At 41.5% G+C, this 18,199-nt stretch overlaps 1 protein-coding gene across 5 annotated transcripts in view; it reads right to left on the bottom strand.

Annotated features, from left to right (window-relative positions):
- LOC148363158 (filamin-C-like) overlaps positions 1-18,199 on the bottom strand; it is a 71,991-nt gene that overhangs the window by 43,887 nt on the left and 9,905 nt on the right. For 2 of the 5 annotated variants that reach the window (XM_088340740.1, XM_088340739.1), the window contains exons 3-15: positions 11,951-12,048; positions 9,568-9,718; positions 9,303-9,421; positions 8,141-8,218; positions 7,905-8,067; positions 6,782-6,982; positions 6,568-6,675; positions 4,632-4,769; positions 4,400-4,526; positions 4,192-4,328; positions 2,893-3,086; positions 2,715-2,828; positions 1,563-1,706 (exon numbers count right to left, since the gene is read on the bottom strand). In XM_088340740.1, the coding sequence (XP_088196866.1) occupies positions 1,563-1,706; positions 2,715-2,828; positions 2,893-3,086; positions 4,192-4,328; positions 4,400-4,526; positions 4,632-4,769; positions 6,568-6,675; positions 6,782-6,982; positions 7,905-8,067; positions 8,141-8,218; positions 9,303-9,421; positions 9,568-9,718; positions 11,951-12,048 (1,772 nt within the window). Of the gene's footprint in view, positions 1-1,562; positions 1,707-2,714; positions 2,829-2,892; positions 3,087-4,191; positions 4,329-4,399; positions 4,548-4,631; positions 4,770-6,567; positions 6,676-6,781; positions 6,983-7,904; positions 8,068-8,140; positions 8,219-9,302; positions 9,422-9,567; positions 9,719-11,950; positions 12,049-18,199 lie in introns of all 5 variants that reach the window. The other 3 variants (XM_088340742.1, XM_088340741.1, XM_088340738.1) reach the window with 2 other exon arrangements.

Raw genomic sequence — 18,199 nt, 5'->3', positions numbered from 1 at the left:
CAATACACAGTGCCGTGAACGAGTATTTGCCCCCTTTGTGTGTTTTTTGCATATTTATAACTCACAAAGGTCTGAGATCAAATTTAAGATCACACAAAGAAACACTGGCCCTATGTGAAAATGTAAGTGACAGCCATAGTTTTGGGAAAGTTAAGTTCAATTGCACAGGCCACACCCCAAATTATATGTCATTGCCTGTGTTGAATCAAGAAATCACTTAAATTGAATCTGTTAGACAAAGTGGAGTACAGTAGGCTACAAACTCTCCACAACATAAGTGTCATGCAACGATTCAAAGAAATTCCATCAGAAAAAAAAGTAATTGAAATCTATCAGTCAAGAAAGGGTCACAAAGGCATTTCCAAGGCTGTAAGGCTCTGGTGAACCACTGTCGGAGCCATTATCCACAAATAGAAAATAATGCGAATTATAGCAAACATTCCCAAAGGTTGGGTTGCAACGATGGCTCATCCAGGAGGTTACGAAATAACCTCGAAAAACATCCAAGAAACTGCAGGCCTTGCTGGCCTTACTATAGGTTAGTGTTCATGACCCCACTATTAAAAAGACACTGGCCAAAAATGGTATCCGTGGGACAGTTCCCAGGCGAAAACCTCTGCCGTCACAAAAGAACACACAGAGTTGTCTCACGTTTGCCAAAAAGTATCTTGATTATCCTCAATACTGTTAAAGAGATATTCAAATTTTCTTTGGAAAGTGTGCAGCCCCTTGCGTAAAACTGGCACAGCATTTAAAAAAACCATGATGCTAACAGTAACGCATAGTGGTGGCAGTGTGATGGTCTGGGGTTGCTTTGCTACCTCAGGACCAGGACAGCTTGCTGTGGCCGACGGAATAATGAATTCCAGTGTTTACCAAGAGATTCTGAACGAGGACATTTGGCCATCAGTTCGTGTCCTCAAACTCAAGGGCTTTTGGATCATGCAGCAGGACAACGGTCCGAAACACACCATCAATTCCCCCTCTAAATTGCTCAAAACCTCCCGAAATGAAAGTTCTATAATAGCCAACTCCATGTGAGGATTTAAATTCAACTGAGATAGCCTAGTGTGACCTTAGACAGTTCATGCTAGAAAACCCTCCAATATGGTAGATTCAGGAAAAAAAATTGCAAAGAAGAGTGGGCAAAAATTCCTTCAGAGCATTATGAAAGACTCTTTACTAATTATCATAAATGTTTGATTTCTTGTTATTGCTGCCCAGGGTGGCCCAAGTTGCTATTCGGTCCAGAGGTCAATTACCTTATCGCAGAGGGCCAGATGGGTTTTGATTTTGTTGAGTGTCAATCAACATTTCAGGACTACATTTTGTATTTCCTTGCGTTGCCTGAGTGTGGTATTCGAATTAAATCTTTGATTCATTTTCAAAGGAATAGAAACGTGTAGTCATTGACTTTCTGTACTCGGGCACTTACTGTTAACAAGTATAATGAAAAGGCAGCTAACATTGGCTTCCACTTAATGAATTAGCCATTGTGGGATGAATAATACCATGTGAATTTTGAATTTTGAAAGCTTTTGGCATGCTTGAGCGCGTCTTACCCTGAAGGGGCTGTTGGGTACGTTGACGCCGCCCCAGGCGATGATAATGGTGTGCTTGATGGGTTTGCTCGGAGTGTACGTGCACAAATAGGTGCCGTCGCCCTTGTCGGTGATTTTGATGTTGATGGCGTTGCCTTCTGCATCCTGATTGAGGGCAAAACATGTCAAGTTGTGCTCACAAATTGTTTATAATGGAAGCGCAGCTGTCAAAAACAAGAAGACTGGGGTGAGTGGCTGGACTGCACACACCCGCATCTCATGATTACCCGTTCTACTTATTGACGGGCTCCATGCTCCATTTGGGGGGAGTGGTTGAAGAGCACACACCTTCATCTGATTATACAGCCCTACTTATAGATTAGCTCCACACCATCGCCCTTTAAAGAGTGCCAACCTGGGGGGAGTGGTTGGACAGCACACACCTGCATCTCATGATTACCCATTCCGCTTATTGACTGCCTTCATGCTATTTCCGTCTAGAGGGCAGCAAAATGGAGGGAGTGGCTGTACAGCATGCACCTGCTTCTCATGATTTGATTAAATTATAAGTATTTTAGTAAAATAATTGAGATAACAATACATTACCTATTGTCTGGCTCCATGGCCTCTCCACTCTCAGATATATTTTCATATGTGTAAGTTATAAATAGAAATGGGAGGTTTGAGGCAAAGAGAAAAAAGAAAATAGGTGCTAGGTTGCAAGTGTCTAACTCCAGCAGGGATAATCATAAATCTTGTTGATCAAAGGGGAGGGGTAATCTTTGAACCGGAAACTGATGCCTTGCTTTTTTTAAGGGACGGCTCAGAAAAAGTGGCTAGAGTTATCTATATATTCCCTGTGAGACGATTGTTGGGTGGCTCTGTCATCTTTTTGTTTAGAAATAAAATCTCCTTCTGACCCACTCTAGCTGAGTCAACCTAGTCTTCTTTCGTCTCCAGCAGGGTGTTTGATTTCCTTATGAAAGGCATAGGACCGACTTTTACCATTCTTCACAATACACCACAACTGTACGAGACATGACTTTTGTCTTTCTTTTGTTGATCATTTTCCCCTGTGTTCCAGAGCACTTTTTGGTTTTGCCATTCTGCCACATCCCTCATATATCCCTATATAAGGTTTCAGTGAATCTTAATAGATACAATTCTCCATACCTGGGCGTAGATAGTGAGGGGACCTTTCCCGGCCATGCGAGCATCGATGGTGAATTCGGTGGGTTTGTTGACGGTAAGCCCAGTCGGTTGGAGGCCAGGTCCAAAGGCTTTTACCTGAACATGTCAACAGATTCGCCTATGAAACCAATTCTGGAATCCTCCGCTCGCCATTGGTTACCTTTTCAGGGAAGGTGTCATTGGCAGCGGGCAGTATGTGAGCCATGAAAGGACTGTCCTTGATGTCCTCGTCATCGCAAATGACGTGGACAGCGTAGTCTCCGGGTTCGGTGGGCCAGTATCGGACATCGCAGGACCCGTCCCCTTTGTCGTCGCACTCGATCTTAGCTTGGGAGGGCCCTTCGATGGAGAAGCCTTTGCAAAAAAGTAAAGAAAGAAGGAATCAGTTTAAAACAGTGAACATCTACTGCATTAGATCCAGTGGGATACAACGTTAATCCATCCTGAGGTGGGATCGCTTAGTAAAATTTCCTTATAGTGGGGAATAGAAATCTAAAGTAATTAGCTCCGAACTGCAGCCACCCCAGATAAAATCATAAACATACAACTTATATGAAATATATGTGTATATAATTCAATAACATTAGAAATAAATATATATGTAAGTGAAGAATGAAATGTTATTTTGGTGTTAAATGATTTGAGCTGGTAGAGTGGAGTAGCAGGTAAATGCAGAAGTTGGCGACTGCAGATAAAACTTCTTTTAAAACTAATGCACTTTCCTTGCTATAATCAATTCCTTATTTTTAATAATAGTCTCGATCATTGGGATCGATTGGTTAAGGCTAGCGACATAGCGAAGATAGCCATTGGCATGCCTCGTTCATATTTCTCAATCATCTCAGGCTTTGTTTTTATGGTTGTCATATTTTTGCTTCTACCCTTTGCATCACTTTACAATGATGCTAAAGAGTGAAGCAAAAACATTAGGACCTATAGCTAATATATACAGTATAAAAAATACAGTAGAGTATCGCAGATTGGTTCTTACTAAGCAAATTAGTTTCTGAATTGAATGAAACACAAGCTATGTTTCCATGGTTAACATGTTTTCTCCTTTCAGCAATACTGCAAACAATAGCACATATCGAATAAATACATGACAAAAAAGAGTATTTTATCAACAAAACGCAAAATCTTGTAAAAGTACTTAAGATTCTGAACTGAAAATAGAGAAAGAAAGGCATTGTGGAAAGGAGTTCAGCCCATAGCATATTAGCATTTTAATAGTTCCGCAATACAAGAATAGATGACCAATAGCAGACAAGCATCGTAGAGACATAACTACATGCGCACAAACACTGCAAAGCGCAAAATAATTTGTAGTGGAATGTCGAACAGAGTAGAAATCCCACACAATAAAGTGAAAATGTCTTAAGGCGGGGATACTGTATCCTGGGGTTCTACTGTATGATAATTTCCTAAAACACAGGAAGGATACCAAAGACCAGTGACTTACCCAAAGTCCCAACATCCGTGCCAATGGCCTCCACCACAAAGTCAGCAGACTTTCCCACCATCCCTGTCTTCAGACCAGGACCCCAAGCCCTCACCTTCTGGAAACCGGCCTCAGGTCCCACAATCACTTCAAATGGACTGCACACATTGTTTACCAAAGAGAACTCAACAAATATTCTCTGGTTGACGATGAAATTGCATTTGTTTACCTGCGTGGAATGGGTTGACCTCCCCAGGTGATGGTGACAATATATTTACCCGGCTTGAGAGGGTAATACTCGCATTCATAGACGCCGTTCCCGGCATCTCGTACTTTCACTTGCTCCTGCGCTCCGCCTGGCAAAAATGATAACAGACCTACTCAAAACCACGTTGATGGTATGGACGGATGCCAAGAAGCCAGAACTGATCCAGTAAAGACGGGTAGGCTGTCCGACTCACTTGGTCCTTTGACCGAGACATTTAATATTCCGCTACCGGCTCCTTTGGTGAAGACTTTGAAGTCGGCAACCTCCTTTACTCTCACGCCCTTCGGCTGAAGGCCTCTGCCTGTAGCTCTGCAGGCGTTTGGATTCATAGCTGAAAGGAATACCGACAAGAATTGGGTAAGGAAACGTTTCCTGGTCTGGACTCACTTGCGGTGTTAGTAGCAGAATATTCAACTGGGATTCCTGACAGACCGACTAAAAAGACCTGCAAACGAGAAAGGCGCTTTCAGCCATTATCTAGAAAGACGTTTGAAGACCGAGCAACAGTTCAGTCCATTAAGCAGAAGATTGTGCGGACTAAAGGCAGATTGCAAGCAAAAGTTGAGCAAAGTGGAGCAAAAATGCACAACAAGGACAGTTGAATGCAAAGGAACATTACATCGGCTTTATTTTTTAAACTGACATGGCAAGCTAGCACGCCGCGAGTACTGTATTTTCACGACTAGTAGGCGCACTGTACTATAAGGTGCAGTCTCTGTTGACGTGTGCCATTGCTAAATTTAACACACATATATAAGGCGCACCTGATAAGGCTTTATAAGCAATACACGAGCCAACACTTCACCTTTTAACAGTCCGATGGTGTCCTCTGCTACAACAACACACACTTGGGTTAAAAATGGGACCAACCCAATACTTGGGTCAATGAGACCTGTTTTTTAGTGGAATTTTACAACAAAACTTCCTGTTTGGAACAAAATTGTCGTTTTAAACAAAAATCCAGTTTTTTTCCATGTTCACTTTCAGATTCACTTTCCGTTTTAACAATGATGCTTTTGCGAAAGATTGAACAACAGTGTCACGTCCAAAATCAAATCAGGACCCAATTGCGTAACGTTTACCACAAGTTTTATTGAAAGAAAGAGGAAGGGCTGCGCCCACGATCCGGTGTTCGCTGGACGCGGGAAGCAAGTCGCTCTCGCAATCGGATTGTGATCCGATTACGGAAGTGGATCTTCCGTTGCGGGCGATAGCGGTGTCAGGGAAGGAAAAACAGGTCAGAGCAAAAAAGTGGTCGGGGTCAGAAACGGGTCGGAAGCCAGGACGGGAGAGCAGATGTGGTCGGGATCAAAAACAGGTCGTAAGTCAGGACAGGAGAGCAGACGTGGTTGGGATCAAAAACAGGTTGTAGCCAGAGACAGACGGGGAGATCAGGAACGGGTAGGTGGAAAAACGGGTGCAAAGACGGGACAGGCGGGAGTCAGGGTCAAAAATGGCTTGCCTTGTATCAACAGAGGTTTGCAGGCGGACTGACAACTGGAGAGTGACAGGACTGGCGCCATATGAGCGGGCACAGGTGATTCACATCGGTAATCATGACAAACAGTGCCAGCAGACAATTTAGCCCAAGAATTTACAATACGCCTTGAATGACGACAAGCTCAGAGTTCACTTGTTTTCTTCACATCGGCTGTGAAACTCCTCGCAGATGAGGCCCAGTTTGCGAGACGCCATTTTCAGAGATGCTTCAAGTTGTGTTGATCCCGTGTTTGGGATCACGTGATCATCTAAGATGGCGACGTCATGTTATGTAGCATATTCTTGAGATCTAAAGTTTGCTGCTGATATACAGAAACTGCTGATGAGAAGTAATGTATGCTAGAAGAAGACAACATGCCAATAGGTAAAATACAGTGGAAAAGTAAATGTCGCAATTGAAACACCAGCACTTTTACCCACGGTGTCCTATACTTATGTCCGCTTCATTTTAAATAAATAAATAAATAAATACTTTGATGTGCGCTTTATAGTCATGAAAATACAGAAGTTGGACCAAGCACTACGCTGCCTCGTGCACCCCCACCACTGTGAAGTGTCCCAGGCCATGACACATAGAGCTGTTCTTGGGTGGCGGTCAACCAAGGCTCGTCCCGATGGGACATACTAACTTGGACGGTCAGGTTTTTTTGGTGGAGGCCCCTTTGGCCCGGGAGGGGAGAGCACTGACTGAGGGATTATCTGCAATGGAGCTCCTGCGGGAGGAGCAACCGGAGGTGCTAGAAATGACAGATGAGAAGGTTTATGTTCTAAAGTCGGAGACCGCACCCTAGGGAAAAGACTCGTACAGTCTTGGAGTCCCACTGTCAAAAAGACATAGCTCACCTTCTGCGATGTTGACAGGGAAAGGACTTTTGGGGATCTCCTGGCCCCCGAACAGCACGTGGATGGTGTGGGGACCCTCAATCACGGGCCGATACGTGCATCGGAAGACGCTGTCGCCTCTGTTCTCCAGAATGATCTCCACCGTGTCGTTTTTACCCTGAGGATCCACGATAACCACGCTGATGTCCCCGTTGCCGGCACCTGGTTATTTTGGAAGAAAGATTTTTCGCCAAATGAGGATTTCATTGATTAGTGACCACATCATAGGCGCCGCCGCGAGCGGCAGCCTTTCCAGCTTTCTCCGTGTTATTTTACACTTTTTGTGATTTATTGTTTTAAGTGTCTGCTTCTATCCTCTGTGTTTTTCGTCCCGTTTGACAACTACACTTTGGATTACTTTCTATCCTATCGATATGGGTTTTAACGCACAAAAATGCGTTTATTCGCGGAATCAACTCCTTGGCCTGAAGAATTCTCGTGCCGGCGTGATGAGGGGGCCCTATCGTGGATGCAGAGCCGGAGCTAAGCTGAAGGCTAAGCGGCTAGCGGCGTTATAAGCCTTCGGTACCGTCTGTAATCATGGTAAATGTGAACTCTCTACCAAATAAGACCGACAAACTGACTGTGCTGGTGAAAAATATCAAAGAGTACAGGGAGTGCAGTTTGCTGTGTTTTATGGAAATGTGGCTCACGTCTAGCATCCCGGACGCTAACGTGGGCTACCTGGCTCCAGTGCTGTTAGGGCAGACAGAGACACAAACGCCTGCGGGTAGCAGAGAGGAGGTGGACTCGCTATCTACGTGAACACGAGGTGGTGTAACCCTGGGCACAAAGATTTCTATCTGCTGCAGGGCCGTCGAACTTTTGGCCTAGCGTGGGACGTCATCCACTCCGCTGTTGCTAAACTACAACACAGCACCCTGAGCCCATCCTGTTAATCTGTTAATAAACAACAAAAGAATACTGCTGGAAGTGTGAATTCCCCTACGGGGATGAATAAAGTATCTATCTCTCTATCTATCTACATCGCCGACAAACCCAAATGTAAGGAAGTCAAAAGACTCGAATTAGAATTCAGTTCTTCGGTCTCTCCTGTTGCGAGCAGCTAAATTAGAAGTCTTACCTGCTGTGTAGATGTCAAAGTAAGTGGGTTTGTTGGCCACGTTGCCTGTGCGCTCCAAACCAGGTCCCCGAGCGTGGACTTTACTAGGGTCACCCATGTCCTTTGCCACATTCACTGCATAAGGACTTTTGTCAATGTCCTGACCAGCAAATAAGACTTTGACCTGATGCACAAAAAGGTTTTTAGAAATTGTGATTTTTTTTTAAAAAAGTAGGATGTAATTGTGATTTTCTAACCTTGTGGAGACCCTCAACTTTAGGCACGTAAGTGACGGTGTAGGTTCTGTTTTTATCCTTGTTGGGTTTGACTTTTGCCTGCGGAGAATTTACAAACAAATAAGAGGCTTCATCCTAGAACAATAGACCCTCGGAACATAGCGTCCCCACCTTACAACATTGTCAAGTCACAATGATTTGTGATGCCCTTAATCACAAAATGTCTCAAAGGACTCCAAAGGGCCACAATTACACCATCCCCTGATCTGAAACCGGCATGCAGGCAAGGAAAAACTTAAAAACCTCAGCAGGAGGAAAATAAGAAACCTCGAGAGTGTGGATTAACGTGGATTTTTTGGGGCCCCTCTTTACAAAATTATTTTGCATGCCAAAAAACTCACAAACTAACTTTGTGGTGTATGACGAGTTGTGTCTGTAAGATGCCTGTCTGCTATTGTTTGATATATAAAATGCTGGTCTGCTGGTTTGCATCCCGGCATCACAAAAAGGCTGATATGCTATTGGCTGAACCACCTCCCACGATGCCTTTCTCTACATTCAGTTTTGAATCATGTGTGCTTCATAATACTCTCAAAGTCAGCAATACAAGAATGTACTTTTTGCGCTTTATTTATTCTCTATGGGTCTTAAAGCTTACAGGGATGCTAGAGGAAGAGGCGAAAACATAACAGTGGGAAACAAAGCTTGTAATTATCAAGAAATACGACAAAAGCACACAAATGGCTACCTTGCACAGCCATAACCATTTGATTATTAGGACATTTATCAATCATAATGAAGTAATTAAGCCAAATAAATTGTCTATGGGCATGAAAATCTTTGTGAGTGGAAGCTTTAAAATCAGACAGTGGATCCTCCCCCTTTGCATCCCCCCACTAACCCCACTGCACCAGCTCAAGTCACGTCACACCAAAGGCAAATTAAATTTTATTTTATATTTAATATAGGCTCATTTTGGTTGTTATTTAATCCTATACACCTATCTTACACAAAAGTAGTACTTATTATACAGTATGTCCTTATTTCAATGTTTTTACCATAGGTTTCGATCCCCTGCTATACAACAATTTCACTCTGCAATCCGCACCACAGAACAGCATCCTATCCCAGGGGTCCCCCATATTTTCTGGACTTGCGCCCACTTTAAAAATATCAAACATACCTCCTCTTTGTGTCCCTCAGGATCCTCCACATAGACCAGGACCTCGCCGCTGCCGGCTTCCAGAGTCTCCACGGTGAACACAGCCGGGTGAAGCACCTTGTTACCGTGAGGCTCGATACCTGAGAGGCAAACAACATGTCTCGTTTTGGAGTCCGTCTCGTTTTGGACCAGGGCGGGTACAAAGGGAGTCTTGTTGCGGCACATGTATCGATGTCAAACAGATGCTTGATTCAAAACTTTGTGTCTCTTCACTTCGGGTACCCACCTGGTCCGTATGCTTTCGCTAGGTGAGGGAAAAGCTGTTTGGGTTTGAGAGGGGCCCCCGGCTTGAGTTTGGCTTTGGGGAACTGCGACAGGTAGGTCATCACCGAATGCTCGTCCACATCTGGATCCACAATCTCCTCAGGTGCAATCACCTAAAATGCACAACAATTTGTCGGTACATTTTCGATTTATGGTGTGGGGTAAGGTGTTTTGCTGCCCCCTCTTTAAGGCATTTTCCCCACTGTAGGGCATCAACAACAAATCCATTAGGTCAATGAATATTGTTTGCGATGCTATTCAGGGTGAATTACAACAGCAAATTGATTGCTTTAAGTCTTGTGCGGAGGTTTATTGCTTAAGCTAATGCTTCACAACATTTTTGCTTCACAGTGTAGATTAAGATGTTTTTTGAGACCCTCCTTCCAGCATTTTCTCCACTGTGCCACAACAAGGGCAAATGATTTTTCGCTTGCTCCCAAAAACGTGTACGATTTTGTGGTGTCGGTTTGTATGTAGTTATGTCTTCAAGATTCTGATCTGCTATTAGTTGACCTTATAAAAAAACCTTGGCTACTATTGGTTTAGCGTCACGGCATTGTGAAAATGCCGATATGCAATTGGCTGAAAACCTCACAATATCTTAGAAATACAAACAGGGCACACAGATCGTAACTTTCGCACAGGAATAGGGCTGTAACCATTCGCAGATCAGGACTATTATTATTAACAAGGTATTTAAAGCGAGAAAATGGTGATGGAAGTTAAACAATCTCTTTCCTTTTAAATCCGACATCCCCTTTCCCTCTCTGCATCCACCCGCTACTCAACCTACTCACTAAAAGTAAATCAGTTTTTTTTCCGTTTACCTGTATATTCTTATATGTTAGTTGAATCATTTACACATATATGTCACAGTCTTGTTCCACAGACAGAATGAGGAGATCATTTCTCCCTCATGCCTTGAGGGTCTTTAACTCCACCCGGGGGAGTAAAAGCCCACATTAAACCCTAACCCCTATTCTATCTACCTTGGTCATATTCCTCAAGAGGGGTGACCTAAACCCCAACCCCATTTTTTGCATAATACCCTATTTTTATTACAGCGTGTATTTTTCGTAACACTATTTAAATGCTCTTTATTAACACGTTATATTGGGTATTTTTGTATTCCATATCTTTTATTTTATTTTTTAACACAAATATAATACTGGAAGTGTGAATTTCCCTATGGGGATGAATAAAGTATCTATCTATCTATCTATCTATCTATCTATCTATCTATCTATCTATCTATCTATCTATCTATCTATCTATCTATCTATCTATCTATCTATCTATCTATCTATCTATCTATCTATCTATCTATCTATCTATCTATCTATCTGTCTATCCATCTATCTCGCACATAAGTATACTCATTTTTATCTTAATTTACCAAGAGTTAGCTACAGATTACCATAGGTTTTTATCCCGATTTATATGGAAATTATACTTTTTAATCTGCTCCTCCTCTGGTATCTTTTACCCCATGAGGCAATGGTATTTCACAAGAAATAAATATATCTATTAGCACCGCCACAAACTCTCCTCACACTCTGTCCGTCAGTCAATTGCTGGCACAAAGCAGTGACCCTAGGCTGGTTATATTTAACCTTGGCCCTCCGGGGTTAAGGATTGTTGCTTTCTGTAAACCGGCCAGGGGGGGTTATTTATACTTCAGAGGAGCCCTCCCGCATCTCCCCAACACGAGTGCACTGGAATTCAAGCCCCCTCCAGCCATCGGAACCATGACATCCACCCTGCAACCATCCGGCCGATGCTTATCCGTGTTGTGCTTGTGTGCGACTAAACAATCGGCCCGTTGAACTGCAGAGGCCATTAAAAAGGGAAAGAACGGTAGAATGTAACCTTGCTCTGATGACATCGTTATCCCGAGGGACACCGAATCGATCTTTTGTTTCGGGGGGCGACTCGGGAGGTGTTTAACGCTCTCTCGAAGCACCAAAATAAAACTCCCAGACGCCGTGAAGTCCTTGAAACCACCGTAAAGCATTCCACCGCTTGTAAAAACTTTCATTGGAAACTATGCTTGCTTTAAACAGTTTCAGGCATAATTGCTACTTCCTAGTTTTTTGTCAGTAGTGTGTAAAATAGAGTGCGTTGAACTCTCGCTCTGTGACCTTGCTTGTTATGTTCACATTCCTACGGCGTCTGGCATTGCTCTGTAGCGCTTACCCGCTATGGTGAATACTGATCTTGGTTATGAAATAGTTTAAACTGCTTTAGTATTTGATGCGAAACATCAGGGAACGTGTGCATCATCAAACCCACCGCCCACCGTCAATTCAGCCAAGTTTTCATATAATTCGTAGGTTCCGACTTACCTGAGGTACGCCGAGCCAATCATCAGCCTGCTGCATGGCTTCCCTGGCATTCTCCACGGGCTGGTTGGGGTCCCACTCGGCCCAATCAGGACACAAACCTAGCCGGATGCAAACAAGTCATTAGCCCGGATGACCGCAGGCTAGCCGTGGGTGCCGCCGCCATAATAAGGCCCCGTAGGGCTGCAGCCCCTATCGCTAATATCGCTACGACACCTCAAGCAAAAAGGTCTCACGACCTTACCGAGGCTGCTATGCTAACGCCGTCTCTGGGCGCTCGGAGAGAAGCAGGACGGCTAAGACGGGAGCACGGTGGGAAGCTAATAGTTAAATTGGATCAGAGCTTTTCCCGGAAAGGCCACTGCAACCTCACAATGATATAATCCAATTATTAGAGACACTGGAGTGTAGTTTTAATGGACAAAGGAATATAATCTGTTCCCAAATTCTTTCTTGTGACTTGTTCGCTCGTCATCCTCTATGTTGCAAGAGAGAGCGAAAATGTAAGCTAATATAGCAGTTTACCTCTTAAACAAAGGAACTAAAGACAATGTTAATACTCCAAATACTGTTAGCCACAGAGTTTGTTATTCTGTTTTATCTTTAAAAACAAAAACAAAACCAATGTGACTCCAACCACTTGGGACAAGTTAGCTATTTAGCCATATAACTATGTTATGTCCTTTCAATAATATAATCAAATTATTAGAGACACTGGGGGATTGATTTAATGGACGAATGGAAATAATCTCTCCCCAAATCAGGATTTTTTTTTTTCAGACGTTTGCTTGAAATTATTCTGAATTGTTAGCTTATTAAGCAAACAGCTAGCTTTACTGTGTCCTGTAAAATATATAATCCAATTATGAGAGACACCGTAGCATAGTTTAGCGGAGTGATTTATCTGTCCCTAAATATTGATATATTTTTTTTAACGAATTTGTTATTGTGACAAGTTAGCTTGATAAAACCCAAAATCTGAGTTGATATAGCTTTAAATCTTTATCTTTAAAAATAAATAAAAAACTGTGTTGATACTCCAAATATATGTGACGTGTTAGCCACATAGCTAGATATTCTGTGCAACAAATAGAACATCTGAGCAAGTACTGTGAAGCATTTTTGTGTAAAGTTCTGTCTTTAGATTGAAACCAAAAACCAAATGCTTATATTTCACTGATATATTCCAATTATAAAAGACACTGGAGAATTGTTTTAATGAACAGACACAGTATCTGTCTCCGAATCTTGATGGGGTTTTTTTCAATCAAATTCCTTCTTTTTGTAGGTTAGCTCGTTAACCTCTTTGTTGTATAATAGACGTAAAATTTAAGCTAATGTATATATTTTTTTGTTTAGTTTAAGAATAAAAAATAATAATAATAAATAAAGCAAAAACTAATGATGCTTAGAATACTACCAATACTTGTGACAACTTAGCTTGCTAGCCATAAAGTTAGCTATGGTGTGTCATCTAAATAATATCATGAAATGATTAGAGACACTGGAGCGTAGATTGAGAGGAAAAATGGAAATAATGTTACTCCGAATCTTGAATTGATTCGAGGGGACAACATTCCTTCTTCTGAATAATTAGCTTGTTTGCTAGCTTTGTTGTGTCCACGTGTGATATCATCCAATTAATAGGGACAATGGAGTGCAGTTTTAACCGACGGGTGGATAGAATCTGTCCCCAAATCTTGGATATTTTTGGACCAAATTCATGTGTGACTAGTTAGCTTCTTAGCCACTATGTTGTGTGAGGAGACACAGAAAATCTGAGCAAATACAGCATTTTGTATAACTCTGCTGATATTCCAAATACTGTACTTGTGACTAGTTAGCCTCATTGCTAGCTATTTTGTGCAACAAGCAGAAAATCCAAGGTAATATAGTATTGTTTTGTGTTAAGATATGTTTTTAAAAATTATCCTGATACTCGAAATACTGGTGAGTAGTTAGCTTGTTAGCCACTTAGCTAACAACGTTGTGTCCTTTCATTTATTGAAGACACAGTCATGTAGTTTTAAAGGGACTGACGAACAGAATATGTCCCTAAATCTTCTAGTCACTAGTTAGCTTGTTAGCTTGTTAGCCATATAGCTAGCAACGTTGTGTCCTTTCATTTATTAGACACAGTAGTGTAGTTTTAATGGAGTGACAGATAGAATCTGTCCCCAAATCTTCTAGTCACTAGTTAGCTTGTTAGCCACTATGTTGCATGAAATACGGAATATTTTAGCTAATATAGGATTGTTTTGTTAAACTATATATTTAAGATGAAACAAAACTTTGGTACTACAAATCGAATGGATTAAAATGTTATGTATTTTAAACAAAATGAATGGGATTATAAAGACCTCATAATTTTTCCATATATAGTCCTTTTCATCTGAAAAATTCTCTTTCTAGAATTTAGCTTGAACAACAGCCGGTATCATAAAATAGCCACAAGCTAGGACACTCATACTGTGAGGACCCATGCTACAAAGCACAAAGCTAACTTGAAGATAAAATGATATTTGAATAAGAAGGATACAAATAAACACCCAGAATAATAGTTTATTGTCTAGGCATTGCAGAGGCTTTTATAATCGTCGAAGAAAATCTCCGCCGGGCGCACTAAAAATATTCCTCCTCTGTCTTTTTATTTACAATATCGATTTGAGCTCAGCGCCCATGATTTATAAAGACGATTTTCAGGGTGGCGTGCGAAAGTAAAACAGAACACGGCGGACGCTAACGCTACCTTGTATGGGCAGCGTGAGAGAGGCGACCTCTCACACATTCAAACAAGGGATGCGCTCGATTCCCGTGCAGCCGCCGATAACAACTCTACTTGCACACAGGGGAAAATATGGCTCGCGAGTCTTATATGGCTCTTTTCATGAGAAGATATGGTTCGGAGATCAAATGTAACCGTTTCTGTGGCGTTTTAAAGTCCGGTGATTTCATTCCTATTTAGATACATAAGAAGCCAAAGCAATGCTGAAAAGGTTTTGGTTCAGTCCAGTATATATAGGGCACATTCTTAACTACAGTTTAGTCAGTCTGGTCGCTAAGAAACCCTTTAAAGGGATCCTCATATAACTATGTCAGTTCACTTTTGAGATATTTCATGATGATAACTCACAGAACAAACTGCAAATACCAAAAAACGCCAGCAAACCACTGTTAGATTATTAAAACGTGGCGCTGATTATGTCGTCCCTTTCGAATGAGTTTTGCAGTTATTAGTTTTATTGTTGAATCATTACATGATTACTTTAATATTCACATTCGTGCAATTTGATTGGGTGTGCGGTAGAGGTGGGCGGATCTGTTCATGCACAGCAAGGCACTCCCTTCTTTCTCTCACTCAGTGCAGTCTGCGCCGAAGGTAAATATGAAGATAACCTTATTGTTTGCAGTATTTTGTGACATTTTTACAAAAGAAGTTTGCTTGCACCTCGTTTTGAAACCATTATTTAGGACAAAAATGGTCAAAATAAGCCTTAACACTCTGGTAACTGAGGGAGGGAGACAAATTGTAATTATATTGTATGGGACACAGGCTCTGGTTTTATTATTATTATTTCATAGATTGTATGAAACCAAGAAGCGTCAGTGAAATAAATTACGCTAAAGTATTAGCTTTTGTCTGGAGAGGTTTTTTGATTTTGTCCTAAAATATGTATAGTGTGTCTCTTTCAAAAACATTTTTTAAATATTTTTGCTTTTTTGGCTCTTTGGGTCTAAAAGGTTCCCGAACCCCTGCCCACTATGATATTATATAAGAATTTGCGTGTATAAATGCAAAATCCAGCATGCTAGCTCATTAGCCGTGCAGGCTTTTAACAAGCTAACTTGTCACAAATAGCAAACAAATGACTATGATAGCTCAGATTTTTTTTTTTCCTCACACAACATAGCTAGCTATGTAGCTAACAAGCTAACTAGTCACGAGTATTTAGAGTATCAGCATAGTTTTTTGTTTCTTATTTGAAATAAAACTAAATAAAAAATGATGCAGAATAAATTCTTTTTTTTCAGCCCCTCATCAGGATTTACAGCATTTCCTCCACTATACAATATCTACAAATTATTTTGAATGCCCAAATTTTTACAAAAAAATCAAACTTTGCAGTTTTCATGCGATTTTCGTCTCTAAGATCCCTGCCTACTATAAAATGCCAGTCTGCTGCTGGTTTATTCTATTCGCTAAAATACTTACCCCAATGCCTTTCTTCTCATTCAGTGCTTTGTAAAGACTTTGCAAGACATTGATACAAAACAGTTTTTCTATTACTGTATTTGCAATGTGAATCAAGACTTCTGCTAAAGAAAGAAGCAAAAAATAATAACCATGGAAGTAAAGCTTGTGACAAACGAAGCAAATAATCACAATCAGACAAGCAGTTAATAGCAAATTACAAAATGTGATTTTTTTTTTCCCAAAAACCTAAAGAAATCGAGAAAAAAATGTTGAATGTTCATTTTTGTAATAAAAATGTTGAAGTTCCCAACACGTTAACTGTTACAATCACTAAACATTATATAGTAATACCAAATCCGTACAATACATTTATTAATGATCTCCTGTTGTTTGTAGTTATCCGTTTCACGCGATCACATTGTTTAAGGACCACTCTTAAACACGACTAGGAAAAAAAATCTAAACCTGTAAATTGTCTATCCATTCTGAAATTGGATTTTTTTCGGTACCCATGCAAATATCAGGAAATGTGATGAAATCACTCGAATTGTTAACCTTACTCAGGAATATGTTCGTAACCAATCGACAAACGGGACTAATATTAATAATAAAGATGCGATTAAAGCAAGGACATTTTTAATGCTGTCACAATTCTCGCAAGTCTTCTACCCTCTCTGCATCCACCCACTACTCAACTGGACCATCTCAAGTCATGTCACACCAAAAGGAAATCAAACTTAATGTTCCTTTAATTTATATTTATATATAATGTTATCTAATCATATTTTATGCATAAGTAATGTTTACTATAAACTATTTTGTTAATTTCAGGGTTTTTTGGGGAGCACTGGGGATTCGGAAGGCATTCGCTATATATCACAGGATTCTCTCTTCCGCTATATGGCAAGTTCACCTTATGATCTCCATCTCAGAATGGATTCATGTTGTAAACCCAGGTTTTACTGTATATTAATCACTCTTTATCTTCTACAAGCTACAGCTCAAGACACTCAAAGACAATTCAAAAGGGAAGACCAGTTAAGCCTTACCATATGTTCTTTCGCCTACTGGTTTAAACATGCCACTCTGATTTATATTCTTTTGGTTTTACAAATCTATCTATTTTGGTCCATGCCACAATATGCAAAAACCATAAAGTGGACCTGAAAAATCTACCTGAGATACACAAAAGAAGCTCTCGTGCTAGTGGCTTTGATGCCGGCGTCTGTGACATATCACTCTGCTTTTTTTATGCCTGGCCAAGTCCGAACCTCCCCAGGCGGGGGAGTAGAGAGAACGCTGGCCAAATTTGGGTTGTAGCAAGTTGTTGCAGCGAAGAATCAAAACCGGGGCCTGAAGCGGTCAACAGTTTCAGTCACTGAGGGACAGCTGGCGAAGACGTAGCCCAGCCTCGGGTAACCCTCCGACGCTCGCTGCCCCCCCAAGAGACGAATGACATAGCCTGACGTCGGCCGGCGAATTCTCTCTGGGAGGTGTTAACGTTTCTAATGCGCTGATGGACTGCTTGCTTGGCCTTGACTCCTTAGCAACCCAGAAAAAATGAAAACAGACACCTCGTCCACAATGTTAGAGACTGCCTAGCTTTGTTTGTTGTGGGAAAGGCCGACTAGTTGAGTCCAGGCATTTTCTGGAGGTAGAAGGTCTAGTTAGTTGAGTATCAGGTTCTAGGCAGTGCCTGGAGGCACCTGATCTGTAATGAGCCACCCCAAATAGGAAGTAACTGGTCTGTAATAAGCTGCATCTAGAAGGAAGTCCAGGTAGTCAAGTGTCTTGTCTAGTCAATGCCTGGGGGTAATGGGTTTGAAATAAGCTGCCCCTGAAAGGAAGTCCATGAAATCATGTATCCGGTTCTAGGCAATACCTTGAGGTAATTGGTATGAAACAAGCCCTCTCTGATAGGAAGTCTGGGTAGTCGAGGCCCTGCCCACTGTTATCAGATCTGGAAGTAGGGGACTCTGATCGAAAATTCTGGTTTTAGTTAGTACCTGGAAGTAACTGGTCTGGAACAAGCTGCTTCTAGATGGAAGTCCAGGTGG

Source organism: Urocampus carinirostris, chromosome 7 (assembly GCF_059441175.1).
Source record: "Urocampus carinirostris isolate Australia breed hairy pipefish chromosome 7, RoL_Ucar_1.0, whole genome shotgun sequence".
Lineage (NCBI taxonomy): Eukaryota > Metazoa > Chordata > Actinopteri > Syngnathiformes > Syngnathidae > Urocampus > Urocampus carinirostris.
Note: the sequence above shows the minus strand (reverse complement) of the source record. Positions and strands in the feature narration are given on the sequence as shown.